At 39.9% G+C, this 27,906-nt stretch overlaps 1 protein-coding gene and 1 long non-coding RNA gene across 5 annotated transcripts in view; one reads left to right on the forward strand and one right to left on the reverse strand.

Annotated features, from left to right (window-relative positions):
* The window catches only part of TMTC4 (transmembrane O-mannosyltransferase targeting cadherins 4), a 53,087-nt gene extending 37,561 nt beyond the window's left edge, over positions 1 to 15,526 (reverse strand). For 2 of the 3 annotated variants that reach the window (XM_071742561.1, XM_071742564.1), the window contains exons 1-5: positions 15,427 to 15,526; positions 12,912 to 13,127; positions 8,638 to 8,753; positions 6,230 to 6,446; positions 2,336 to 2,423 (exon numbers count right to left, since the gene is read on the reverse strand). In XM_071742561.1, the coding sequence (XP_071598662.1) occupies positions 2,336 to 2,423; positions 6,230 to 6,446; positions 8,638 to 8,753; positions 12,912 to 13,073 (583 nt within the window). In that variant the 5' untranslated portion in view covers positions 13,074 to 13,127; positions 15,427 to 15,526. Of the gene's footprint in view, positions 1 to 2,335; positions 2,424 to 6,229; positions 6,447 to 8,637; positions 8,754 to 12,911; positions 13,147 to 15,426 lie in introns of those variants that run through there. The other variant, XM_071742551.1, reaches the window with a different exon arrangement.
* An 89-nt stretch (positions 15,527 to 15,615) lies between these two features.
* LOC139791835 (uncharacterized) lies at positions 15,616 to 27,540 on the forward strand. Of its 2 annotated transcripts, XR_011724048.1 has the most exons (3): positions 15,616 to 16,156; positions 20,146 to 20,239; positions 27,344 to 27,540. It is a non-coding gene; the product is annotated as an uncharacterized lncRNA (long non-coding RNA). The 2 variants fall into 2 exon arrangements; XR_011724047.1 differs by lacking the exons at positions 15,616 to 16,156; positions 20,146 to 20,239 and adding an exon at positions 23,767 to 24,176.
* The last annotated feature ends 366 nt before the right edge of the window (positions 27,541 to 27,906 follow it).

The following is a 27,906-nucleotide window of genomic DNA, read 5'->3' on the forward strand; positions in this document are numbered from 1 at the left end:
CAGGTATATATATTACAGGTCTCAGAGTGAGACCAGCTTGCACTTCAGGCTCAGTTTTCGCTGTGATTCCCTCAGTGTGTGCAGAATCAAACTCCTGTAAACTCAAACAAAAAGGTCTTTACTCTTCATTAATCCCATTAATTCCCATTGTTTGGGAATGGCTAGAACTGTTCACAAAATAAGGAAATTAATACCACTAAAATGGAGGCATACAAGGATGTTTGCCCTTGTATGCCCTTCACATTCACTTTAATACAACAAAGCCACTGAAAAGACATACAGCCACTTCCCTATATTTGGTTACCTTGTGCTAAAGCCTTGCATACAAACACAGAATCACAGAACAGCCCAGGCTGGAAGTGGCCTCCAGACTTCATTTGGTCCAACCTTTTGTGGGAAGGGGAGCCTAGCACCCTGTCCAACTGCATCTTGAAACTCTCCAGTGATGGGGACTTTGTCTTGTTTCTGGATTGGTTGCTACAATGATTGATTGTTCTCACTGTAAAAAAATTCTCATATCTAGGTGAAACCTCTCCCAGTGCAACTTGTACCCACTGCCCCCTGTCTTCTCTGTGTGGCTCCTTGTGAAGAGAGAGCCTCCATCCTCCTTGTAGCTGCCCTTCCCAATACAGATATTATCCTTTCCTATGTAGACACTACTGTTTAAACAGCTACCTGGCTGGTTGCACCAACCTCCTCTCACAAAGGAAAAAAATTACAGCAAGGACAGAAAGCAAAACTGATCTCAGTGATTGGTGGGGTTCAGCTGGAGGAACAGGACTGCCATTTGGAAGGATCACGACAAGCTGGAGGAATGGGCTGACCGAAATCTCATGAAAATCAGAGAGCAAAATGCAGCAGTCCAGCCTGCAGACTGCCTAAGTAGCAGATCTGGAGTTCCTCATTTACAAGTTGAAGATGAGAGAGCAATGTGCCTTTGCAACAATAAAAAAGGTTAAAAATTAGTCCTATACAGAAGTCTCCAGTAATCATCCTAGGTATTTGGCTCTTGAGTTCCTCAGGCAATGATTAGTACCCCATCACATAGATCTACTTGTACCAACAAACTGAAAGGCACACAGCCAGTATTTTGATTTGTGTAATTTACTCTGGCACTAACAGAAAAAACATCAAAGCACAACCAGACCCAGCAAAATAGGTGAGAAAAGAATAAATGAGCAAACAAAGATCCCAAGGCCAATTTTCATGAAGACACTAATATTTCAGTTGAAAGAAATTAAACCTGCTCAAAGGGGAGAAAAAACACCAGATGTGAACAACAATCATCATAAGTACCATTTGAAGTGGTGAAGATTAAGTTAGACTTACAGTATCAGCTGTAGAAATACACAAAATAATTCTAAAAAAATCTAAACTCCAATAGCTGGAGCTATTCACAGCACCTGAGAGCTCACTATGGCCCAACTTACTGCTCACAGCCTACAGTAAGTTCTAGGATGCCATGGTTGTGTTGTTAAGCTAGATCACCTAAAGGCAGCTCAGGTACTGCTGCAATACTCTGGTTAAATATCAGTATCACAGGCTAAGCCTAGTGAACTGACATACAAACTCTTCACAACGTAGCTTCTCATAAGTTCACCAAATGATTCCTGTATTTCCTGCAGTGGGGCATATTCAGGTGTCAGATTTTCTGTCCTGTATCATTTTTCAGAATTATTGATGTATTATTTTGTGCTTATGTAATAGACCCCTAAAATAATTAATCCACAACCATATTTGAACTGCCAACCTGCAAGCAGATCAAACACAACAGATCTAAAAGATTATTTGAAAAAACATCTGTGAGAGATTAGTTCATGTTACATACATCTGATTGCAAAAACTCTATGAGTAACACTATATTCAGCATGCATATGCCAGCACTTGCATATTGCAGAAATTGAGGGTTTACTCAGCTAATTCTTTACAATTAATAAAAAATACAAATAAGCTTCCTAAAGTTTGTTAGCATTTAAGCCACACCAATGTAGTTGCATACCAAAATATTAAAGAATATACATTTATAGATTTCTTTCTAAACTTATTAAGTATTTCTTTACATTTCTAAACAATAAAACATTTAACAAATAAGACTATAATGCAACAGACTTTTCTTAAAATAAATTCTTAGTGCTTAACAGGGATTAGGAGCAGCAACCCAGCTCATCTAAAAATAAGTATCTGCTAAAGGTGTTGTTTTGTTTACCAGTATTTTACAAGAGTATAAACATTAATAAAATCAAACCACATCAAGCTGACATTTTTAGTTTTGCTATACTTCACTGAAATGCATGAATGCAGAAAACAAAATTATAGGGGCAAACAGAATGCTTACTTTCTCTAAATGCTTTACAGTAGCCAAGGAATGACAACAAAAAGAACAGGGCACACAGCAGGTCTGCTCTGCCAACAATGCCAGCAACCTTAAAAAAAACAAAACAAAACACAACAACAGTTTTAGATTGATTTCACTCTTAGAAAACCTGAAATAAAGGCACAAATACACACACAAAGTAAAATATATGAAAGAAGACTGTTGTACACCCCCGAACCCCCCTTTTTTTTAACCTGGTTTACTAGCTTAGTGATACCCAATTTTCCAAGCCACACCCTAATTTTGATTTGGAGCAACCCAGTAAATAATTGGCTTTAATTTATGAAAAATGGCTGTTTGGAGACATTAAGAAAGACCTCACTGAATAAAATGAAGGCTCTGCCTGATTCCATCTGGTTTTTGGATCAGACTGCCTTTCAGTAGAATTCTTCACAAAAATCCAACAAACCTGGCAGCTCTGCTGAAATAAAGACTGCCCACTTTCAGAAGACAAAGCCAACCTTCAAATTGTAGTCTGAACACTCAGAAAAAACTAGCTTCAAGGATGCACAATCAGGCTAAAAAACACACACGTCCCTGCAACCGGTTTTTCGGTGTTAAAAATTAACTGATTGCATCAGAGCTACTTCCAAATACATATTGCAATAGAAACTGTACTAAGACAAAAGAAAATGAAAGGGATGTCTGTACTGTGGATCTGTGCCAACACATTTAGATAAAGAGCATTCTCAGGGCCATCAACAAGCCTTGGTTCAAGCCCTTAAACTGTACTTATAATAACTTACTGAGAAACAGCTTGGCATATTTTTGGATCTTCATTCCTCAATTACACCAAGTGTCAGGATACATAATGAATTTTTCATGGAAATCACAGGAGTTTAGCAGGGTACTGTACAGGCCCTGAGGTTGGGACCCTGCTAGAAAATACACCCAGAGCAAGAATGATGGAAACACCCCTTACTTTTCAGCCTAGCTCTACTTCCTGGAGCACTGTGCCCCATATTTTCAGAAGATGGACACAGAGGACTTTCTGAGACAGGACTGAAGAACTACAAGGGCTTTCTTAATTCTGAGGTGATGTTTCTGGGAAAAAACGTAGAAACTTAAGACTCTGGTATAGTATGCCAGTTGTCTCATTTTGTGAGTAAGAGAGTAAAAAGATAAAATTTATCTTCATTTTGCTTAAAGGCACCTGCTAATCCTCTCTTAGAAAAAGTGCATTTTATTGTCAGTCTGACATGATGGAACAACTATTTCTAAATAACATCATAGAAAGAGAAGTGCAGAGACATGAGCATAGGACTGAAGACAATGAAGAGACTCTCCCACTTTACCCTCAGCTTCCCTTGAGCACCATAAAAGGAGAAACTGCTGGACTCCTAAAATTGGTTCAAAAAACTTTGTGATTTATCCATCTAAACTCCCTGCTTCTTCTTCTGTGTTATAAATGAATTACAAGAATTAACCCAGTAGCTGTGGAGTGCTTTGAAATGTGAAGATAATGAAGTGTCATTCTGCTTCAGGAGCTGCTCCCTGATAATGAGATAAAAGGTGAACTGACACAATTATGAAAATAAATGCCAACATGTTATAACAAAGAGATTAAGGGGCTAATAACACACTTATGGCCTCATATGACTCCAACAGTACAGTGTTAACTCAAATGCAAGATCAGGCCTATATTCTCTGGTAACAAGGTAAACAAAAAAAAAAAAAACCCACACTACAGTTTTAAATTATTATGAAGTGTATTCTTATATACATGTTTTGTTTAGTATTTCAAGCATTCCAAAAAAGAAGCATTTTTAGAAGAGAGAACTACAGCAGAAGAGTGTTTACTTGTAGGTATAAAAATTGTAATGGCAAATGTTTTTCTTACATAGGTAGTGAAGGCATTAAATTTTTCAAGATGTTTTACATGACAGTTTGTATTGTGCTGTATATACCAAACTCCAAAGCAGCAGACAGATTCCTCACAATTTTATGTCAAAATATGTCATCTCATTTCAAAATCAAGATGTCATGATACTTAAAACTCACAGCTTTAAAATCATGATGAATGCTTTTTGAAGAGGTGCTGCATGACATACACACACTAGTACCACAGCAGTATCATGACTGCTTCAGTGCAGCAAGATTTCTTATTTACTGTGTAAATGATTAAAGGTCTGTTCATTCATGGATCTTAGAAGAGACACTGTATGTAAGCATGCAACTTTTTCCCCATCCAATGTTTGCCCAAAGTATATGCAAGTCTTTAAACCTTTTATATGCAAGAAGACCACATCACTTGCAATTTATTAGGCATGACTAAGGTCTTATTAACCTTTGCCTGCTGTGTAAACATTTTTTCATAGTCAAATGGAATGGAAAATAAAATTACGGATATTTATAAAGGAGTCAATAGTAGCTGTATTACAAAGTTAAGAATCAAGTGAGATTTCTCTCTACATGTCAGAACATCAAAAGCACTAAAGACTCGTTTTACTTCACTTTGACATCTAGAGTTGACTTTGAAGAACAAAAATAAGTGGCCCTTCTGACACTACCACAACAAGCTCTTACCAATAAGTTATTCTGCAGGAAAGCAAATGCCAGAGAATGACTGGTAGGATGTTTTATCTATACTGCCAAAAAAGGTGTCAAATTTCTAATACAGAACTTTGCACCATCTCTAAGCTTCCAATATATGCAGGCTCCCCAGTCAGATAAGAGGCACAGCTTTCTATAACCTCTTCTCCACCAATAAAGTGCAAAGCAAATGAAAAAAGCCAAAACAGTGACATAGTGTGAATAAATGAAAAAATCAGTCCCATACATACAGATTAGGGCACACTGAGGATTCAATATTCCAAACTAGCATAAAGATCAAAGTTAAAGCTAGTACTTTTTCAGTAGCTTGATCCTTCCAAATTCTAAAAAAAATGACTCTTGCATTGTGATTATTTTATACTTTATTTATTAATTATTTCAATATCAAGCAATAGAGGACCACATACAACAAGCTCACTGGTATTTAAATTTTTCTTGCCTTTGAGTGCAAAAGAGCTTTTTAAGAAAATTATCCATTTTTCACTAGATATTTCACACAAGGACTTTGATCTTAGGTCAGGTATTTTAACCAGTTGCTATACATGTGCCATGTTTCTATTCTACAACTTTTACAGCTTCAGCTTCCAGCCACTGTTATGATTTTGTCTGTGCTATAAAAGGGCCCACTACTCTCAAATTTGTGTTCCCTGTGTACACAGTTACAGACTGTGATAAAAAAAAAATTAAAATCCTTTCATCTTCTCCTTCACATTAAAAATATAAACCCATGAAATTTGATCTCTCATGACATGGGAGGGTTTCCAGTCCTTTGATAAACTTCATGGCTTTTCTGAGTTCTTTCCATTTTTCTGTGTCCTTCTTGGAACATGGATTCAAATCTGGATGCAGTGTTGTAATAAAATCACATACAAAATTCATACAATGTCCCTAACTCCAACTGTCTATCTCCTTGGTTCTGTATCAAAGCAAATGGAAATTAAAAGTGGGCATGCATTTGCATGCAGTTTATCTTCCATTCTCCTTGGCAGTTCATGAGCTAATGTTTCTAGTAATGAATTCTTAATCCAGTAATTAGGGAACCTCTCTAGTTGAGGGCTATCCTTCTTTAGTTATTGTGCTTAAATGATTTAATTTATCTTCCTTAATAAGGTCCAGCCCTGTGGAATTACAAGCTTCTGGACATACAAACCATAATATTTGATTGCTCTCACAAGACATGTGCCAAGAAAAGTGGTTAGAATATATAAAAGCAACGTGTAGAGTATAAGGCTATGTCAGAATTAATTACTTAAGATGGTTAAGAACTTCAAAGATCATTGGAACTAATTATTCAGTACTTACACATTCAGTGTGCACAGGATGTACAGCAAACAGCAAAGCAGCCAGAAGAGATGTCTTTGGAGCCAGGTTTAGCCTTCTTCCTTTATTAGTGAATTGCAGTCCACCCAATAATATCGAGAACACATCAATCATCAGCACTGAGATAGTACAATGCAGTATTATATTGATGACATGGAAACCAACTGGGTAGAAGCCCCCAGCAAAAAGGTAATTAATTCTAAACAGAAAAATTAAGAATTACATAATGGTTAGAGGTATGCAGACAAAAGTCTAAACAACACCATAGCAAGATCATATTAGACATACACACACACACACACACACAAAAAAAAAAAAACCAAAAAAAGTGGGGGGCTGAAATACACCAGCAAAAGCCAGCCACTCATGATATTAACACTTAACCACTCTAGTCAACTGGAAACAATGTTTTGATCTTTATTCATACGGGATACCATATTCAGCATAATATCTATCCTTTCTGAAGATATAGAATGCTATTCTATATAGAATATATAGATGTAGAATGCTATTATCTATATCTGAAGATATAGTTAATGCTACTATGTTAATTATACCTATGGTTACTTAGAACCCACTTTTGGTCTTCAACACAACTTCAGTGTTGCAATGCAGGAGTGTCCTGCAGATAAACAACCCAGCCTGTTGGAGGGATACCATGGAGCATAAGGGAAACAAGTTCCAAAAATAGCCCGATGAAATTATTTTAATTAAATCCACACAGTGAGGAAACTAATGTGCACCGAAACTATGATTTCCACTGACATTCTAGCTGAAAAACATCTTAGCATTTGGACTGACAATGTAGGAACCATCTGGATATAATCAGTATCAATCCAGAAAGTAGTCAGTTAGCACATCTTAGTAACTAACTGGTGAGATGGTTAGAGAGATCATTCATGCAAGTATTAAAAGCAGAAGGAAATGTAAAGTTAAAATTCAGTCTAAAACTGTATTCAAGACTGGAACTCTGTGATAAAGTGGACAGGGAGGGAAACAAAGGGAAAAACATCTTGTTACTATCCACATACTTTTATGAGTAGGTGAGACGTACAGAAATTTAGTTTGGATAGGGGATTTTATATAGTTCATTTGGTCAGTTTACATGTGACTTAAGTGAAATCTATTAAAAACCCTAACCTATTGTAAATGTGAGACACATAAAAGTTGGAGCCTAGGGAAATTAAGAAAGCCAATTTCTTACTTGTTCTGGTTTAATGCCAGCTCGGCGTTAAACCATGACACTTATGAAAATAGCATTTTATGGACCATCTTCACATGCTCATCTCTATTTTCAGATACAGTAATGACTGTATCCCAGCTCACTTTTTAACCTAACCAGGACTTAACTAAGATGGAATATACCACAGAGACCCTGAAAATAAAGTAGAGTGTGTGCTGTGTAATGCATTGAAAGCTTTAATGGGTTTAAGACTGACACTTCCTATTCAGTTGCCTGTTTTCAATGATGAAAATGCAAAGCCCAACAAACAGTGAAACCCACATGCTAAGTACTCAAAATACTGACACTGTACTCAAGAGTCAGAGTTTGTGCAGGAATATGAGGACTAAGAGTGGGAGTACTTCTTCCACAAGCACTTAAATCCCTGGCTTAGACTGGACACAACTGCAGAACCAGTGGCAGGTCCCCATCTACAACACTGACTTACATAGGGAAAATAAGGAAGCTTAAGACTGAGTCCTCAAAGATTCTCTGCTTTACTTTGCCCAATTATGGTCCTACTGCTTGCTTAAATCTTTGTGCAAAAACCTGTGAGCTAAGAATCTACAGAAGTAATCCTCACAAACCTTTAGTTATTTGAGAAAACCAGCAAGTCATATACACGGCCAGACATTTCTCTGATAGGATTCTCAGAAAAAAACACTCCAAGTTAGAATACCAGGGAGGAAGAGGTGGGAAGACTATTCAGTGACCTAGTGGCATGAGGCCAAAGAACCATTTGACAGATCAACAGGAAAGCAGAGAACAGAAACTACAACTGCAGTGTAAGTGGCAGCATGGCTAAGGGAAGGAAATGTACACCTCCTAGTTCTGTGATGATGTGACCTACATACTGCACCATACTGCCTCTAGTACCAAGATATATAGGAACAGCCATTGAGACACACAATGTAAAAATAATATACACTTTGGGAAAGAAACAATTCGAAAATTAAAACTTAATTTGAGATTAAGATAGTAAAAAGGAAAATCATATGCAGGAAAGGTATTGCACTACCCTCCATACACTTCTACTCTCTTCTTTTCTCGTCTCTTCCCTATAATCAATTGAGCCAATATAGGTTGGAAAAAAAAAACAACAACAAAAACCCCACAAACAACACCACCACAAAAAAACCCCAGACATCAGCAAGGAGACAAATCTCACCTGAAAGTTAGGACAGTTAGTGGTCGATAGGACTTATGACTGGTATTGCTGCTGAGTTTGCTACCCCAAAAGTCATGATGCCACAGGTCACCAAGTGGGGTCTCTGCCCTGAGGTCCTGAAAGGAAACATTTAAAATTACCAGACTCTTAACATTTCTGGTTTTTCCAAAGCAGCTAAGGCACAAGCAAGTTCTAACACAAGCTCATGTTAACATGGACATAGAAGCTGTTTTTATTGTTTGTAAAAAGCCTTTGATTTTAGGTCTAGGTTATCTTGCAAAGCTGCAGCAAATAGATATTTTTTCTACTGATGTCAGTAGCACAACTACTAATGAAGGCTCAAAGCAAGGAGACTAAAGATAGAAAACAACAATTATCTCTTTTTGAAGCGTTAATTTGCACAGGACACTATTCAAGCAGCTTTCTTTAAAAATTCTTATTATGTGAAACGAAGAATCAAAATCTTTATACTGCTCTAAAACATTAATAGCAGAAGACAGAAAAATAAAGCATTATTTCCATTTGGGGTGGTGTAGGGGACTACTAAAAAAGACACTGCCAAGTATGCTCTTGGTAGCATCTTCCTCAATTTTCTGTGAAGACAAGCTGAGAAGCTCAAACTAACATATTCACCTTCAACTTGCCCCTCCTCTCCTGCTTCCCTGAGGCAACTAAATACCAATTTATGTTACAGCAGACATGCAGGTTAAATACACTTAAGACAAAACGTAAGAAAAAAATTGTAGTAGCAAATCAATAGCTTTTGTATGACTGCTGGTATTACATCTGCAATAAACCATCTCACTTGCTCCTACAGTATGAGCTCCTCCTGTGGTCTACAGTACCTTCCATCTCACCCCTAGATAGAATGAGGCAAGAGATAACACCTGTAACTGCCAGTCCCAAGTTATAGCCAAATGTCTGGGCCACACTGACTGGCTGTTGCTATATTGAACTTAAAATAACTCATTATTTCTTGCTTTGATCAACACATTCTGACTTTCATCCATCCAAATAAAGAAATCCAGGAAAAGATTAGTTTCTACCACTTGATCAAATTTTGCCAGTACTAGAGAATTGGTTAAAAATCCCCAAAGATTAGGAAGGGAAAGTGCACTAAAAATCCTAGGACCCTGTCAAAAAAGCAAAGCATTTTCTATCAGGTTAATCAACATGCAGAAAAGACAGCAGGGTAGTCTTTGAAATGTTCTATACTTCAGATGTCAGTTATGGCATTCTCAGGGAAAATCTTGAGAAATCAAAAGTCACAAGGGACACTGGGCTTAAGAATTATTAAGGTGCAAAATTTCTGCAGTCTCTCACAGATGTTTCTAGTGACAAGCAATAGCTACAATTTTCTTTCTTCTCATAAGACTACAATTTTGGCCTTATTCCTCACCATTTCTGTTCCATTCTTTACCATTATGCACAAACCTTGAAAGTTACATTTTGACTCTCAGAGTGTGAGTGCACTTAACCAGCAGCCCAAGAAATCAATATAGTCTGGTTTTCCAGGGGCAAGCTGGGACTGGGTTGTACACCAACATCTACTAAAGTCTCTGTACTGTGCAGGGGACAGATGTTAGAGGGCGTTGTGGCCTTCAAACTATCTTTCCAGCCAACAGCACTGCTCTCTATGTACATCTGTCAAAAAAGGACTGTGAAAGAGAGACTTTTTTTTTTTTAAGCATTAAAATTTTAAAAGTATGTCTTTCATGTCACAGATGACCTTTAATACCCTGAGATGGGAAATTATATTTGGAACGTGCAAGGCTAGATTTCTCTTTCAGCTAGAATCAGTCTTCTTTTGTCTTCCATAGGAGAAGCTGAATACATGGAATTACTTAGTGGTTAGATTACACTTCCATATGACTTAATAATCTTCAGTTGTGTATCTTGATTTTGTATACAAATTCTGTGGAGAATAGTTTCTTACATTGTATTTCTTTCTCACCAGACTTATCCTAAAATAGGAATGGTTTGTTCTAAGAGACACAGCTGTTTAAAAGTTACATATGGTTTTAAGAACTGAAAATAGGTATCAAAGAATCTCTAAATATTTGATTAGCAGCAGTTTACAGACAGCACAGCTCAATACTTGGAGAAAGGTCAGTTTTTCTATACACAGGCTCATGGAAACGACACATTGTGCCTACAGTTTCTCCTAAAAAAGCTGTTTGTCTTGCCAAGCTAGTAAATAAAGACAAAAGCCACTGTTGTGTACCAGTTAAAATGCTGCTTAAAATGTCAAGAAAGCAACTGGAAAACAGCCTTGAACCCCCAAAAATCTAGTTATAGAAAGTTCCAAGATACAGTAGGCATGGCATCAAATAACTGTGTCTCTCTAAAAAAAAAAATTAAAAATTAAAAATAAAATTTGAAAGATTGGGATGATGACAGGAGGTAGTAAGGTAATAGAAAGGTCACTGCATGGTACCCAAAAAATACTAGAATAGTAATGCTGAGTAAATCTGCACAGTTATTTCACCTGCTGTCTCTCCTAATGAATAGGAATAAAATACGATGTACTTTGTTTAATAAATTGTGCCTTTGCTAGATGCACTCCCTCTCCATTAAACAGGTGAACTCGGATTTTTCTTGTGGATTTTTTATTCCAACATATTCATATGACCCCTGTATTAAAATGATAGTGTCACAAAAACATCATTTAATCTCCTGGGAATGATAAAGGATTTTGATGTGCAAAATAGAATAAGCTTCACAGTTTTTCAAACATACAGACTAGGTAAGAATTAATCTATTTAAGCAGGTGGTTGAATTTCTCAGCATTGCCAACAGCTATAGTCCTGGTGCAAGTTGTTGTAAGTTGAAGGTAAATTGAAACATTTTGAAAATAAAAACTGAAAGAAATGGGAAAAGATTAAAGGTGTGAAAGTTGCATATGTACAAAACAACCTGCCTTGTTATATCAGTGTTTTGTTTATTCTTTCAGGAAGCTGAATGTTTTAATCATGCCCCAAATAAAACTTTACAGAATGAAACATTGCTGGGAGGAAAAAAAAAAAAAAAAGAAAGAAAAGCAATCTCTTAGAAGCTTTGAGATTTATTTTCGATTTGGCAGATGTATTTTCCCCCCATACATTTAGAACTCAAGGTATGATGACTTACAGAAGCATAATATAAATTTGCCTAAGGAAACAGTAATTCTGTGGGATTCTAAAAGGAACATTGTGACAAGTTGCCTCTAAATCTTGTGCAAGGCAAAAATATGTGACTTGTATTCCAGCAGTATGAGTCTCTAGATTATCCGTGCTGTTTCCTCATGGCTTTAGGAAAACAGAACCAACAGATGAGGGCGATTCTTTTTACTGTCATTCTCTTTCCAAACATCTAAGAATTCATTCTGTCATTCTCAGAACCGTGTGAGAGCTGACGACACTCAACTTCTCAGAGACAAAAGAATCTCTGGATTGTTCGAGTTCCATGTTAACCTTCAAGTATTTCAAGGATTGTTCATGGAATGTATGATCAGTTTTAAAACAGAGCATAGAAACACTCTTGCGTTTATTAAAAAAAAAATTTGCTGCCACAGCAGCATTAAGTGGGAAAAAACATAGGAAAAGGAAGCTCTCCCTGCTTCTGTAATAATTTTATAGATGAAAATACAGCTGAAGAACCCCTGCACCCTACAATCACTTAGTGATGCGTTATGTACCTTAACCAGAGTTAAGTTTATTCATTGGGTTTACTCATCTGTCATCCTGTCATTGGCATCTGTGAGTATTAGAAATGAGGTCCATAGGCAGCCTTGGTGTACAGGTACCCTGTGAATCTGTGATACTAAACTCACCCAAACTACATAACACTTTCTTAGCCTTTGTCTGCTTGGTATGACAAAAAGAGATCCCTTCCCCTTGACCAGATATTAGGAGTTGTTAAGCAGAGCATCTCGCTTGCTTAAGAATGAAAAGGGACACATACTGAGAAAAGAAAAAAAAAAAAAGGCTATTTAGCTTTTCCACTCTTTTATTTACTCATTAGAACCCAAGTTATGTTAGTCAAATAGCTTTAGGAGTAAGATTCTGTTAAGCATACTTATGCTTCTAGCTTTCCAGCAATGCACTGCTGCACAGCTTGTCAACCTTAAATAGAAAAAAAAAAACATAACAAAATAAAGCAAAGCAGAAAATGAAGTTAAAAAAATTAAGTATCAGAAGTTCTCTACCAAGATTAAATATTTTGGGCCTAATTCAATCAACCATTGACAATTTCTTTTATGTTAAAGGGCACAAGGGGAAAGAAGAGAGACAAACCTTATTATTGATGATGGCTTCAGAATCATCAAAGACAAAATCTCCATCGTAGCTGTTAGCAAAACAGATGAAGGAAATCAATGCCACAAGTGCTTTAGCCCAGTATGATGGAAGGAGGAGCCATGATACATCATGGTCCAGATTAGGTTCTGTTTGTGCCATTCTGTGAAATGCTTGTTCCAAGTTGGGAGCTTCAGCATTATGCTGGTTGCAAATCTGAAAGAAATACATACAAATGCACATAACTGCATCTCACTTAAAAAGAAGTCAAAAACAGAGTTGGGTTGGAAGAGGAGAATGAAGTTTCATTCAACCTCACATTTTTCTCTTGGAGCATTTCATAATTACTGGAACATACCAGAATATAATTTTGTACTGCAAATATAGAAGAAAGACAGTTTCTCATGGCCAGAGCACAGAGAAAAAGCCAAGAAATTCTTAGATTCTAAGTTTAAGCTTTGGCACAGGCAAATTGTGAAACCTTGAGCAAGTCACTGTTTTTCTGTGCCTTTCTATTCTTCTGAAGTACAATGAAGAGTATCAAACTGTGGAGTATTTATAAAGGTCTTAAGAGAATGATAAGCACTAAAATTTGCTTCTGAGTGTGAAAACCAATCATGAAAAAAGAGCTTATTTTTCTTCTTTTACCTGAATTAAGGGATCTAGCCTTACATATAGCCCATATACGGAACCCATACAAACATCACAGCTACAGAGAGCAGTTAATGGACTAGGCCCTAAACATCAGGAATTCAAACAATGAGACAAGATGTATACAATTAAGACCAAAGTAGTGGTCACTAGCTCAACCCTGTGCACCACAAGTACAGTATAGCCCAAATTCCATTGCTGTATTCATGGATTTAGGAGGTTGTTGAGGTAGATGAAAATGACCATGCAACCCCACAGCACTGAGCCATGTATCTGTGTGGAGGTACCAAGGCTGGAAGTTTACTCATGGGCCACCTTTACTTGGAAGGATCTCTTCTAATGTTCCAAGCCAGATCTCTGCCTGGACAAATACTCTGCCTCTGTTTCTCTGGCTGTTCAGTACTATTGTGAGTACTCTTATCAAGTACTGATATAAATGGCAGGGATAGGAGGTTACAAATAGCAAACTATAGAAAAGCAAGGGAGAAAACAAAAAAAGCCCCCAGAACAACAGGATGGTAGACAAACTTCACATTTTCTAGGGACAAATGCTTAGCGAATTAACTTTCTTCTTATTAATTTCCTTTTTAAAATCAGCTGTTGCACCCTTTGAAAACATTACATTTAATGTCTTCATACAATCTAGGAAGAAGCTCTAATCGTTTGGCTTCTTGAACAGATCTGGCCATTAGAGCTGCTAAGGCAATTGCTGGGTAGCTTTCTGTCCGCAACAGAGGCTAATTCCAGCCTCCACATATTCCCAGTCTCTGTACGCACACATGCACACAGCCAGCCGGTACTCCCTGCCTCGGCAGTGCCCTTTCTCGCTTAGAGGACCATGCACCAGCGCTCCCAAATTCAGATAAAGTCGGTAGCACGGAGCCGTGCAAGCTGAGAGAGAATGGAGCTTCTCAGGAGAGAGAGGAAAGCAGACCGGCCACTTTAAGAGAGCAAAACCTTTTCTCGAAGTAATTCACCTTCGTGCTCTCCGTTTGACGAAAACAAAGGCTAAAAAGCAAGACTGTTAACGCGAGGGAAGTAGATTGCTTTGCTCCTAACAACCGAGGCAAAGCATCAGCGCCCAATCAACACATTTTAAGCTACTCAAAATTCACGCTGCCCAGAAAGTTTCTCCCATTACGCTCGCTCTATTTATCCGAGGTTCAGCCGCTACCAGCCCCCTCCCCGCGGTCCCGCAGGGCAGCCCAGCCCCCGGGGGCCCCTTACCCGGCCAGCGCCTTCCCCTCCAAGCCCGGCCTGAGAGCCCACACGGGGCTGCACCCCCCGCCGCCGCGCACACCCCTCCGACCGCCGCCTCCAAGCCTCTCCCCGGCCGCCAGCCGGCCCGCACGCCTTTACCCAGCGGCCGCCGCCGACCGCCAGCCCCGCCGCCCTCCCCAGGTAGAAAGCGAGCCCACCCCGTCCCGGCGGAGACCACCTCCCCGGCCGCTCCTCCCCATCCCCGCGGCAGCGTGTGTGTGTGTGTGGGGCGGGACGGCTGCGGAGGGAGTCGGCGCCACGGGGAGTCTCGCACCCAGGCTCACGGCAGCCGCGCACCAAGCCCCGCAAACTTGAGGGGCGTCCCGAGCGCCCGGCGGGAAGGAGCCCACCCGGGAAGGCGGCAGAGGCGAGGCTATAAGGCGGGCGAGCCCCGCCGAGAGTTCCGCGGCCGCCTTACCCCCGCTCGCCGCTCCCCTTTGTCCTGGCGGCGGCCCCGCCAAGGGGGGTGTCCCGTCCCGCCCCAGCCTTCAGCCCCGCCGCCGCAAACCCTCCCTCCACGCCCCCCGCGCAGTCCGGGCCAGGTCCGCCAGAGCTCCTGCCAGGCAGCGGTGCGAGGGCAGCTTCCCCCCCGCTGCGGCGTTACCTGCCCGGAGAAGGAACCCGCACGACATCTCCCACCCAGCCGCTAAACTCTCCCGCCCGGCGAGCCCCGAGCCGGAGCGGCCGGCGGGGGAGGGGCCGCGATGGCTTTGCCTCCGGGAAACATCCTCAGCGCTGATTGGCTGTCCCGCCGCCCCACCCCTCCTTCTCCCCGCCCCCCCGGGCAGCTCGGCTCTCCCATTGGCGGTAGCGCCGGTGACGCGCGGCAGGCGGGGCTGAGGAAGCGGAGCGAGGCGGTCACTTGCTGTCGGCGGCGGTGCCGGGGTGACTCGTTGCCTCTCCGCCCTGAACTCCGCGTCCCGCCGCTTTGCACAGAGGCGGGGGACGGGCGCTGCCCCTCTGCCCCTTGCCTGCACCGCCTTCCCGGAGCCCGTTCGCCCGCCCCTGGCCGTCGTTGTCCCGCGCACCTGGGAGCCCGCGGGGGGAGGGGGCTGGGCGGCTCATGCGGGCTCACCCTGCCGCCGCGACCGTTGGCGTGACCGTTAGGGTGGCCGTTGGGGTGGCCGTTAGAGTGGCCGTCAGCAGGGGGTGAGCAGGGGCGTCCAGGAGACTGCCCTGTGTCGAGGCTCGCCTGGACCCGGGGGAAGGCGGCGGGTTTGGGGAGCGCCTGTGCCTCTGACTGGATCCCGCCGCCTTTCCCTCAGGGGCGAGATCCCCGCGGCGGCGAGATTAACGCAAAGCGAAAATGCCCCTGGAAAAATGTTACAAAGGCGGTACGGTGTGGAGGGGGAGGGGGGCGGGGGCTGTGGAGACGGCGGGCTGCCTTCCGGGGTGATCTTAGGGCTGCGGTGCTCGGTATTGCTGATTCTTTGCTCCCTAAGGCCCTAGTCCCGCTGGGCTTGTTGCGGGGTGTTCCCCGCCGGGTAGAGTGCCTTAAGTAAGCAATAAAAAAGGCTTTATCAGGTGTGCTTTATTCATGCTTTTGATCGTTGCGCTTTTCTTGTAAGGAAGTGTGATTAAATGTTGAGCTATACCACCAAATGTTCGGCAGAAGCTTCCCTGAAAACAATAAAATCTTAATGTAATGAAATAGGATGACAAATGCTGGCTCCGAGCCAGGCAGAGACATAGAATTTGGAGTGGGATTTTTGAGATGTTTTGCATTATCAAGTGTCAAATTAACAAGGTTATTTTATAGCTCCTTGGAGGCTCTAACTCTCAAGTGGAAATGCTTCTTTGGGAGGGCTTCAGTGGTTGCCACCAGTAATTGTCTACTTGACACCTGCTTTGAAACATCCGCTGCACGACAGAAGCAGCTGAGCTCCTTGTGAGGCGGCAGCTGAACAAGCACAATTTCCAGGCTAGTATATTATTCCAGTATATGTGAAGCTCCTGCTTTTAAGATGGTAGCCTGTAACTTCTGCTTTTTAAACAGCTATCGCAAAACATCTGAGGTGTTTCGGGATTGGGAAGCAGTAGAAAGCCAGCAACCAGCTGTTACAAAGCATGCAAAGCTCTCTTCACTGGTCAGAAACTTCTGGTCTGTGTTATAAGCACTAAAATAAATACACAATGACCATGCCCAGCAAAGCAGTAGACTGTGTCTTGTACTTTAAAATCAGCTGTTTTGCCCTTGTCTCCGACTTCGGGATGTAGGTGGGAATAATTGGTAAGCTTTGTATCTTTGTATCTTGGTTGTAAGTTTATAATCATAAAATAGGATAGGTGGAAGATGTCTTTATGACTTTTTAGTCAAAATGCCTTGTAAGTGTGAGTTAAAATGCGAGATAATCTATAACAGCATGCGTTCTAGGTTTTCTGTTCCTAAAATCCAAAGCATTAAGATTCATATCACTTCCTAAAAATGCCTGGTTCACCACACCTGTTCATGTTGAGGTGCTTCATAACTGTCTTATTTCCTTACTGTTACAACTTACACCCTCCAAACTACCTCAAATACGTATTATCAAGTCAAGTTCTTGTCAGCTATCTTTCCAGACTCTTCACATCCAATGGTCTTCCTGAGATCACAGTATTTATAGACATTTTAAGTAATTTGTGTTTACTAATGGAAGGGCCTCAGAAGAGAGAGAGGCACAGTTCAGAAAAACAAGAAAAAGTCCTTAGGGAAGGCAATCTATCATGTATTCTCCTGTCTTTTATAAACTCTGAAAAACTAAATTTAATTTAACTTAAAGCTTAAATTTGTACAAATGTAAGTATTTATTTTAATTTAAGCAGATGTAAGGTTCTGTGAATCAAGGTTGAGATTTGCCTCACGGGCTAACGGTGACAATTACCAGACTTAAACTAGTTGAGTCACTTGCACATTTCTGTGATACATTTTGTTCTGTGGAGGGTTTGACTCTATCACATTTGCTGACGTATTTATTTCTACTAATGGCCCATTCACTGAGATGTTTGTCTCAGTAGCTCCATTGCTTGCATTTCTTACACATCTGCACACCCTTGATCTATGTTTTATAACTGGAAGTTCATTTGTTCAGTGTAAGGTTGCTGATATCATCACTTCTGGTTGAATTTATATACATCCACATAGCCAGAAGCACAGATGGTAGAAATCACCTCATCACCATTTATGTCAATACAACAGTACTGATTAGCATTTCCCTATGAATCAGACAATATATACAGAAGTCCCTCCTCCCTATTTTTTTCCATTTTGAAATAAGCCTATTTCTTAGGGCTTTATTATTTTGCTTTTTATAATACGGCAGCCTTTACAATGTTGTTCTGTTATAATTGACGTGAAGAACTGCAGAGCAAATACCTGTTCTGCAGAGTTCCCTAGTTCCCTCGAAATCTGATTCAAATGAGCTACAGTTGCATAATTTATCTCCAGTCTGCTTCTTTGGAGGGTTATAGCACTTCAATTTGAAACAGTTCCTAAATACCACTTTTTTTTTTTTTTTTTTTTTTTTTTTAATCTGCAATTTCTGGGAGGGTATGTGCATGAAGTGAGTATCTCCCTGCTCTGTAGTTTTCTCAGCATGCTAAATTGATCTACCTAAGTGGCTATTGCATCCTTATTTTTAGCAGCCTGCAGTTGCAGATCTGCACAAAGGCCAATCTTTCTTTTGTAAGAAAGGAGTATGCAAAAGGCAGCATATTTCAAGGGATCAGCGTCTGCGAGTATCACAGCGACTTTGCAGGAAAGAGAATAAAATGTCAGGGAATATGGTAATGAGGGATTCTACCAAAATGCTTCAGAAGCCTAAAAAGACTGTCAGTCTTTACTGTAGCTGTTCTTGAAACAGCTGCATCTTCCCCATGGCCTGGATTTTGCCATCAGAAATGTAGGCATGGCCACAGAGCACAGTTGCTCCCAACTGTGGGCAATCAGCTGGTCACTGCCTGTTGCATGGTTGGACGTGTGCAAGCATTGTATATGCAAACATTTGCACTACTGTTGTTAATAATACTTTGATGGTCTCTTTCTCTGGGCAGCTTGTGTCCCAAGCATTTATTCTGCTACCAGGCATTTTAAGTAGCAGAAGGTGGTAGGTAGCTTGCTTTTTACCTCCCTCATAGGTTGTATGTGTGTGTGCATATGTGTGTAGACAGAGGCAAACTCCTGTGCCTGCTACAGTTGCAGTCTTGATCAGTTGTAAGTCATAAAAACAAAATGCAAATGAAACAAAAGTAAAATAAGATTTTTGTCAGAGCAGTGGAATGAACAGAGCCTTCTTTTAAATTTTTTTTCACTGTCTCATATTCCTACACCTCTTGCTTTAGTAACTGCAGTTCCTCTCATGACCCAGGTAAATCATCTTTATTAAGATATCTCTATATTCCTCACATTGCTTTTTGGATTGCCACCTGCTCCAAATTCACTTTATTTTGTAACTGGCCAGAGCTATGAGTGTGTTCCCTGGGGAATGACCTGCCCAGACTTCTCAGCTCACCAGCCAGACATGGAATGGGTGGGCAGCTCGGTCTCTCAATTAAAGTATCTGTAGAATTGCTATACACAACCATTATGATTTTTATGAAACATGTAGGATCTGAAACATCCTTGAGCCCCCTGTACTTTGATAATTCTGGATTGGGTGGGACAGAATTTATAAGGGGATTGACAGACAGACCCCATGACTTCAATTTTGTTCAGAATTGAGGCTTCCAGTCAAGTATTGGATCCCTCAGCCTGGCTGCTCTGGATATGTCCTTGCTCACTGGCTGAGAATGAGCATATCTGCTGAAGACTTGTTGCTCCATATAATGTTTAGGGTAGATTTTAAGGATTATGGCTCACAGCCTTACATTAAGCTATATATTTAATCACACACTGTCCTTCCCTGAAGCAGGTAGCTAAGAAATAGCTTTAAAATAGTAGCGAACTCTGAGAGTTATGGTCTGCTATAAAGGTGGTTGTAAAATGTGTTCTTGTAAAAATAAAATGAAAATAATAAAACGAAAATGTTGTAGCAGGTCAAACACTTGTGAGTAACAGATTCTGGTACTCTTGTTCTCTGAACTAAAAGAATCCTCATCACTACTCTTCACTACAATTCTTTCAACATAGTACAAGATATACTTTAGCTTGTACAGAAAAAATAATTGTCTGTCAATAATCAACCAAAGCTTTTCAGGGAAAGTAGCAGGGTAGTTATGCCAATTTATTAGAAGTTAAGCATTAAGCCTGAATTACTTTACTTGTGCATCTGCCTAGCTTTTGTTATGTTAGAAGAAATACAAAGTCTTCATTTAACTGTGCTTTTTACCTCCACCCTCTCTTTGCCAGACACTGAAATGAAAATAACTATCTGTGCTTGACACAAGCAGAAGATAAAAAGAAAATGTAAATGGAAAGTGGAACTGTTAAATCATTTTCAAAGGTACTCAAGTTTTCTTCCCAAAATTATTTCAAGCTGTATGAGGAAAAGATTGGAGAAATGTAGTCAGAATGGTTGCATGTGCTAACATATGATTTAAAAAATATTTCCAAATTTTATATTTAAAAATTGTATTTTCCCAATCAAAATTCTGTACAAGCATTTCTGTCAGAATCAATTTGTAGTTAATTATTTCTCTTTCAGTTTAATAGTCTATTATCTACACATGTACACAAATATAAATAGGCACTTTTAAAAACTTACATATCTGACTTAGGATTAAATTGATTGCACAATATATAGAATTGTTTTGGGCAATATAAATTGTTGACCAAATAATTGTTTGAGCAATAGAAGATCAATGAAAATTCTAATTTACTAAAAAACCCAAAAGCATCTAAAGTAGCTTCTCTTGAAAACATTTGCAACCGTGGCCAGAGAACCAGAAAAATTATTTGCCTTTCCCTGTATTACATAATTTTAGCAAATTGGACCTTCATAATAATTCACCTAAGTGGAGTATAAGTGCTGAATGTGGTACATTAGTCTGATTGTGCCATTTTGTACTGAGTAATGATGATGTGAGGTACAAGAAACAATGAATTGGGGCTGGTACCTTCTTCCATATAAAGGTTCCCTCTCCAGTTATTTTTAGCTTTTCAGCTTCATGTCTAAGCTGGTATTTTATTCCATTTTCACAGACCTACTTATTTAACAATGGGTTCCATGAAATCCTGAAATTTCATCCACATGTAAAGAACTCTATGACCAAGACTTGTATTTTTAAAATAGGAGCAAGATAGTCTTTGAAGCTAACCCTAAAAGTAATAAGAGAACTCTGGAGACATATATACAGTGAAACATTCCATAATATAATGCAAAAAACGTGAGAAGCTAATAGTGCATGATTCATATGAACCTAATTTAGCACTCCCAAATCAGAACCTGGATTGAAAGGTCTTAAAACTGCATCAGTGTCTGAGGCAAAACTGGTGGGCAGCACAATCCAACAGGGAGCCATTAGACAACACCAGACTGCAGACCAAGGCAGCAGGGAGTAACACTGCCATAAAAAGCAGAAATTGTTTTAAACTATTCTTGTTACTGGTATTTGTGAAACGAAATTGTTACTCTTAATAAAATATTTTTGCTTCATAGACAGATGTGGCTGTAAGCATAAGATCACACAGCGATGCTTGCATTTTAGTGTCTGCTCAAGAAAGCACTGAGAAATTTAAGACATATGAGTTACTGTGGAGTGTAGTTAGAGTGGCTGCTTTTGGACAATTTCCAGCTGTGATTTGTAAATAACATTTTTCTTTCCCTTCTCGCTCAGGGGTAATTATGGATGTATAAGAAGTTTAAGAAGGAATACTTTATCTTTTTTTCATCTAGAGTGGTTGGCAATGGGATGCATCTCACTTTAGAGGTGGAAAACCTGAGGAATAGTGAGATAGTCACTTATCTGTGATTGCACATCCATGCAATGGCAAGAACAAGAAACAAAACCCAACAGAGAAGGTTATAAACGGAGGCAGAAGAAAGATAAAATCCAAACATTTTCATAGCACAGAAGCTCCCCTCTCCTTCTCCTGACCATTCAAGACAGCTCCATCATAGGAGAACCAATACTGAGTTTTTCAGCTAACCATTCATCTTCTGGAAGGCCCTTTGTTCCTTGGTAAAGCAGAGCTGATAACACACCCCTGGGCACGCTGCCATGGTCTGAATTTTGTGTCTCTCTCTTGCTCTCTTAACTAGGGATAAAAAGTATTACTCTTTTCTCTCTCCTCACCTTGACTTCAGTTTTGTGGTTCCCAGCCTTTTTTAATGACTGTTTTCTGTGAGAAAATTATTCAGAAAGGTTTCACAACCAGCTTTAGGACTATATTTATGTGGTTTCCAAAGCAGACCCTCATTAATAAGTTGGTCTGAGTAATATATTGGCCGCTGTGCACCCAGCTTTGTACAGAGCTTGTCGCATTTTTCTTATTCTTCTGTTGCCTACTAGGTCTTAATTTTTTTTTTCTCCTGGTAAGTTGTGGCCCGTGTGTCAGAATCCCATTGTGACAGGTACTATACAAAACCATAGGAAAGGCAGAATTCCTGCCCCAGAGATCATTTGTGCTCCACAATTTTGCAACATGTAAATGGGCAGAGCAACATTTGTTTAATAACATTTAGTAGATCTTGTAAGGAGTAAGGCAGGACCATCCTTCCATTGGTGATGGTCCTTTGCGTGGACACAGGCAAACTGTTTATGTGCTCTCCCATTCTGATACTGCTGCAGAGCTCATTAAATCTCATTTTTGCAAGAAAAGGCCTGAGGGCTATTAATTACTCATTTTCCCCATGTATAAAATGGGCAGAATGCAACTAATCTGTTGACAAGTCTGCAGGAAGCTGTCCAACTGTGAAATGATACTGAAAATTTCATTTTCTCAGAGATACTGTCATTTCCTCACATTTTTTTTTTCTCTAAATAAGTCAGGAAAGCACTTCTCATTACCATGGAGACTAATATTTTATTGCAAAGATTGTAATTGCAAGCAATTTTCAAGGTTGCAGCCAGATTTTACAGAAATCAGGTCAATTGATGAAGTACCTGCACTCAGTGTCAGCTGCTGCAGTGAACACCACTTTCATTCCTAGTCTTATTTACATTCCAAGCCCCAGGGCTCGGCTGCTGGCAAATCAATTGTGGAATTGTGGGCTCTGATAGATTCTGCAACAGGATAATAAAGGAAAAATAACTTCACTGAAGGGTAAACTCACATCTCCCCCAGGGTATGTCAGAATAGCAATGTGCATGTAGGCAGTGAGTGCAAAAGAGTTGATGCCCCACAGGATCATAGGCTGGCTTAGCTGTGGCAAGTTGTTCCTCCTGTAACCACAGCAAAAGATAGATGGCTTAGTGCATCTGAAATCAAGGCCTGCTAATAATAAGCATCTCTTGCAATTATTCTGTTTGATTTACTGAGAAAGAAAAAGAAAGAAAAATCTTACTGCCTTTTTTCCTCACTTATTTTTTTAACACATAAAAAAACCAAAGGTTAATTAATGTCAAAAAAAAAAAAAAAAAAAAGACAAAGAAGAAGAAATTGCTCCATTCTGCAAGCTGTAAGTAAAGCTATTAACAATGCACTTCAGTCCTGCTCCCTGAGGCAAATATATGGATGGCTTTCAGCAAGTTTATCTCTTTGAACTTCCTGTAGAAACCTTCAGGCAGAATCCAAAACTGTAGGAGATTTCTGGACTGCATCTGGTTGGAAGGACATTTCCACAGTTGTCCCTTACCTTTGTATTCATTCTCTTCCAAATGAGTCAGAAACTTCAAGAAATTCTTCCACAGATCCAGTGGAAATGCTAGGAAATTTTCTAATATAGTCCAGACATTGGTTATTTTTAAGGAAGATATCAATGGTTTTAAAGAACCCTTGTCCAACCCGTATGTATGTGGAACATTTTTACCTTTTTTTCAGTACCTGCTTGAGGAACTGTTCCAAAAAGTGCCAAGTGCTCCAGTGTGTGTGTTAACTTCAGTGGCACTATCAACACTTCAGTGAAGGAGATCAGAGCCAGGCAGAACCGTAGCCCTAGCTTGTATCTGCAGACATTCACATTGTCTTCTACACCTTCATTGTCCAAATGCAACTAGTATGGAGACCATTTGGCAAGATATCAGCTGTGTCTGAGCAGGCTTGATCTGTTTTGCAGGTTCAAATCTTGGTAATGCCATTTCCCTGACCTCAAATGGCACCAGCCTGGTGTGTGACAAAGGTGCAGTTCTGTACTCACTTGGCTAAGCTACCTCTTGGTGTGACAAGCAAATATGCTTGTATAGCTTTAATGAATGACCATTTCTAAACAAGCAAATTAATCCAAAAGGAGAAGCTTTCTGTTCTTACAAGACTATTAATAGTGCTCACTAACAACAGAAGTAAGTGCAGAGACAAAAAGCCTAATGTAAGACCACTAAATCCACTTGATGCAAAACAGCAAGGCAGGGGTTCAGCTGGATTAAATTGTGGATTTCATGACAACTGATGCTGCAACTCCGTATTGTGAAAATCTATTTTAAAATATATTATTTTCTTTTAGTGTTTTGTCAGCATATCACGCTGGCTGAAATACTGGGCAGTGGTGATCAAGTGGTGTACTGAAACATGAATAAGAGTTAAATCTCCTTAGCAGGCTAGGAGAGAAGGGGGAAAGTAGAAGATAAGGAGAAAAAAAATTAAGACCCCAGGCAATAATTATAGACGGCAATAATTCCAATTATATTGTCCCAGAAAATTGTATAACATGAATTTTTAAACATTTGCTTTCATGCAGTTGTGTTTCCCTAAATATGTGGCAAAAGATTAATAGCTGTTGACTGCAATAATAACAATTTTTCTTCATGCAACTTTGTTGTGCTTGTGTTATTAATTTTATAATTCCTTCAGGAATCATTATTTTATGTTTAGGTTCACCAAGTCTCATTCTGGAATGGTGCATCATAACCTGTATAAAATCCTCTAAGTAGTAAAGCAAAGCAGGTTCATACATGTCCAACAAGTTTGAGAAGGAGTTTATAAAATAATCTTTGAAAAGCTGTAGGCTTCTTCTGAACAACAGATAGAAAAAGATTTGTTAAGATTGTGTAAGATCAAAACATACTGATGCAGTTGTGCCAGCAGCTTTCCATGCTCCATAGTTCTGGGAAAGGCATTTCAGCTTCTTGAGCAGTGAAGCTGCTGGCACTGCTCATGTGTGCTACCTTCACACATCATTGCATCCATCTTAAAGCTGAGAGATGAGCAATAAACTCCCTAGTTTCAGCCTGACTTTTATCAAATTACCCATTCCTGCTTATGGTCCTGATTGTCTAATGAGGAAAGAAAAAGGAACATGTGGGGAAGGGAGGAGTTCTTAGTAAAGGCTCACCTTCCTCCTACTATGAATTCCCCTGTGTGTCTTCACCGGCTACAAGTAAAGACTAATGAGACTAATCTTATTAGGCTACTGTGAATTCCCACCACAAAATCATAACTTCTATTATGAATCCCATGCAAATGAATCCCATCAGGAACAGTGTGGCCAGCAGGTCCAAGGAAGTGATTCTGCCCCTGTACTCAGTGCTGGTGAGGCCACACCTCGAGTCCTGTGTCCAGTTCTGGGCCCCTCAGTTCAGGAAGGAGATTGAGGTCCTGGAGCAGGTCCAAAGGAGGGCAACCAGGTTGGTGAAGGGACTCGAGCACAGATCCTATGAGGAGAGACTGAGGGAGCTGGGGGTGTTCAGCCTGGAGAAGAGGAGGCTCAGGGGAGACCTCATCACTCTCTACAACTCCCTGAAAGGAGGGGGTAGCCAGGGGGGGGTTGGTCTCTTTTCCCAGGCAACCCTCAGCAAGACAAGAGGGCACGGTCTCAAGTTGTGCTGGGGGAGGTTTAGGTTGGACATTAGAAAGAATTTCTTTACTGAGAGGGTGATCAGACATTGGAATGGGCTGCCCAGGGAAGTGGTGGATTCTCCATCCCTGGAGATATTTAAAAAGAGACTGGATGTGGCACTCAGTGCCATGGTCTGGTAACTGCAGTGGTAGTGGATCAAGGGTTGGACTTGATGATCTCTGAGGTCCCTTTCAACCCGGCCAATTCTATGATTCTATGATTCAAATAGCACACCCCTAGGCCATCTGCTTTTATTGTCCCCTTGGTTTCAGTTTGTTTTGCTCTTGAATGTACCTTGAGATCTCCTATTAAGCCCTCTGTCTCACTTAGAAAGGCATGTTTCTCACAGAAAGGATCTTTTCTGCATGTTGTCCTGTCTATGGCATTGCATCAATGTATGTAATCATGTCACTCCATTTTCTTATTTCCTTACAATACTCAATTTGTGTGGCTGCTTGTTTTGGAACAAGGTAATGTCATTCAGCCAAATTATGCTGATGTTAGGGAAAGTTGCTCTCTGTGCACTCATTTCTTGAAAGCACCATCTCTTACCTTCAGCCTGATAGAAAACCAGGACTAAGAGCTCGGATGGATACACTTCATCTGGCAAAGTTTAACACTTCCACCAGCTTGTCTACTTTCATGCTAAAAATTTCAGTGAAGACAGGCCAACCTAGAGTAAGCTCAGTGTGCAAGCCATTTGGTTGCACAGTAGTTATGAAAAAATATTTGTATTTTATATAATTAGTGGAATTATCAAGACCCAGTCATTGTCTTCTTCCCTGAAACTTGAATTTTTAGATAATGTAATGACCTAAAAAAACAGAGTACCATATAAAGCATTACTCTAATTTTCTTACACCTATTTCTCTTACAAGCAACAAAGAAAACAATTAAACACATATGAATATACCTTTTTCCAGTTATTTTCTAAATCTTTTATCACAGAAGCAGTTGTAACAGTTTGTTACAAAAACAGCCAGTTGAGGAGCTGCATTTTTCAGGTAAATCTAGACCTTTTAGGCAGACCCATGTTCTATTTAGGCATCTAGGCTTTTCCAGAGGCTGTGTTGCTATCACATCACCCAAGTTTTGGTTCAAGGGAGATGTAAAGCCTCAGCAGCTTTAGATGTGTACACCAGCTTCATCTTTGCTGTTGATGATTCTTCAGGTTTTGGAAGTAGAAGACCTTGTTTTGCCTGCTAAAAACTGTAGTGAATCACAGATATTGTTTCTTAAACATGCAAAAGCCTAATAACTGTGAATCTGCTCAGTACTCTTCGACAGTTTGTGTTACTAGCGATAATTAAGTCATATCTTAGCAAGATAAGGGTTCTCACAGGAGATTCCCAAGGGCTATTTAAGATGGTAATGGTGTGTACTCACTGGAGAAAGTCTATCAAGGTCAACTGGAATACTTGAGAAAATCCTTATCAACATGAATAAGGATAGATAAAGAATCCTTGCTCAAATATGGCAGATTTAAGTAGTATTTAAAAATACCATTTAAATGCAGGTTTACCATCATTGTTGCATACCGTAAAGTAAATTACTCTCTGATTTGACTGTGCCATAAGGCAGGGTCACAATTACCTTTTTTTTTTTTTTTTTCTTCCCCTTAAGCTCCCTGCTAGAAGTGTTGTATGAAAGAACCTCTTGGATTTTATTTTTCAGGACTACAGGAAAGAAATGGAAAAAGGCCATGGAAACAATCTTCCTGCTTCTGAATTCAGCTTGATATTTTCTGCAAGTTCATCACCATGCTAGTTGAGAAAAATCCCAAACCAGCAAAGATTATATACATAAAAATAAGGCTGGGAAAAAGAAATCACTTTTTAATTTGGTATAAAGCTTTATTGTTATGATAGGAACAGAGTAATCCCAATGTGTATTGCTTTCACAAAGCTGAGAAGAAGGGGAGAAAGCACAGGTTAGCAGAGTACTTCAGGTGTGTAGTTCAGTCAGCAGAATAAGGTACCTAATAGGTAAAGTAGGTGATAGGTGATATGTATGTAAATGTATGTATTTGTGTTGACATATTTATATATAAATATGCACACAGACATAGATGTATATGTATTTTTATATATATATATAAGTGAATGTAATGACTGCTCAAAATGTCTTCTCTGGAAACCTGCTTAAAGGGGAATAAGAGCAGTTTTTCAACCATCTCCTGATAACTCCATTATTATTTTTGATCAGTAACCATACCTCTATTAATTTCTGTTGTATTT

This window comes from Heliangelus exortis, chromosome 1 (assembly GCF_036169615.1).
Source record: "Heliangelus exortis chromosome 1, bHelExo1.hap1, whole genome shotgun sequence".
In the NCBI taxonomy this organism is placed as follows: Eukaryota; Metazoa; Chordata; class Aves; order Apodiformes; family Trochilidae; genus Heliangelus; species Heliangelus exortis.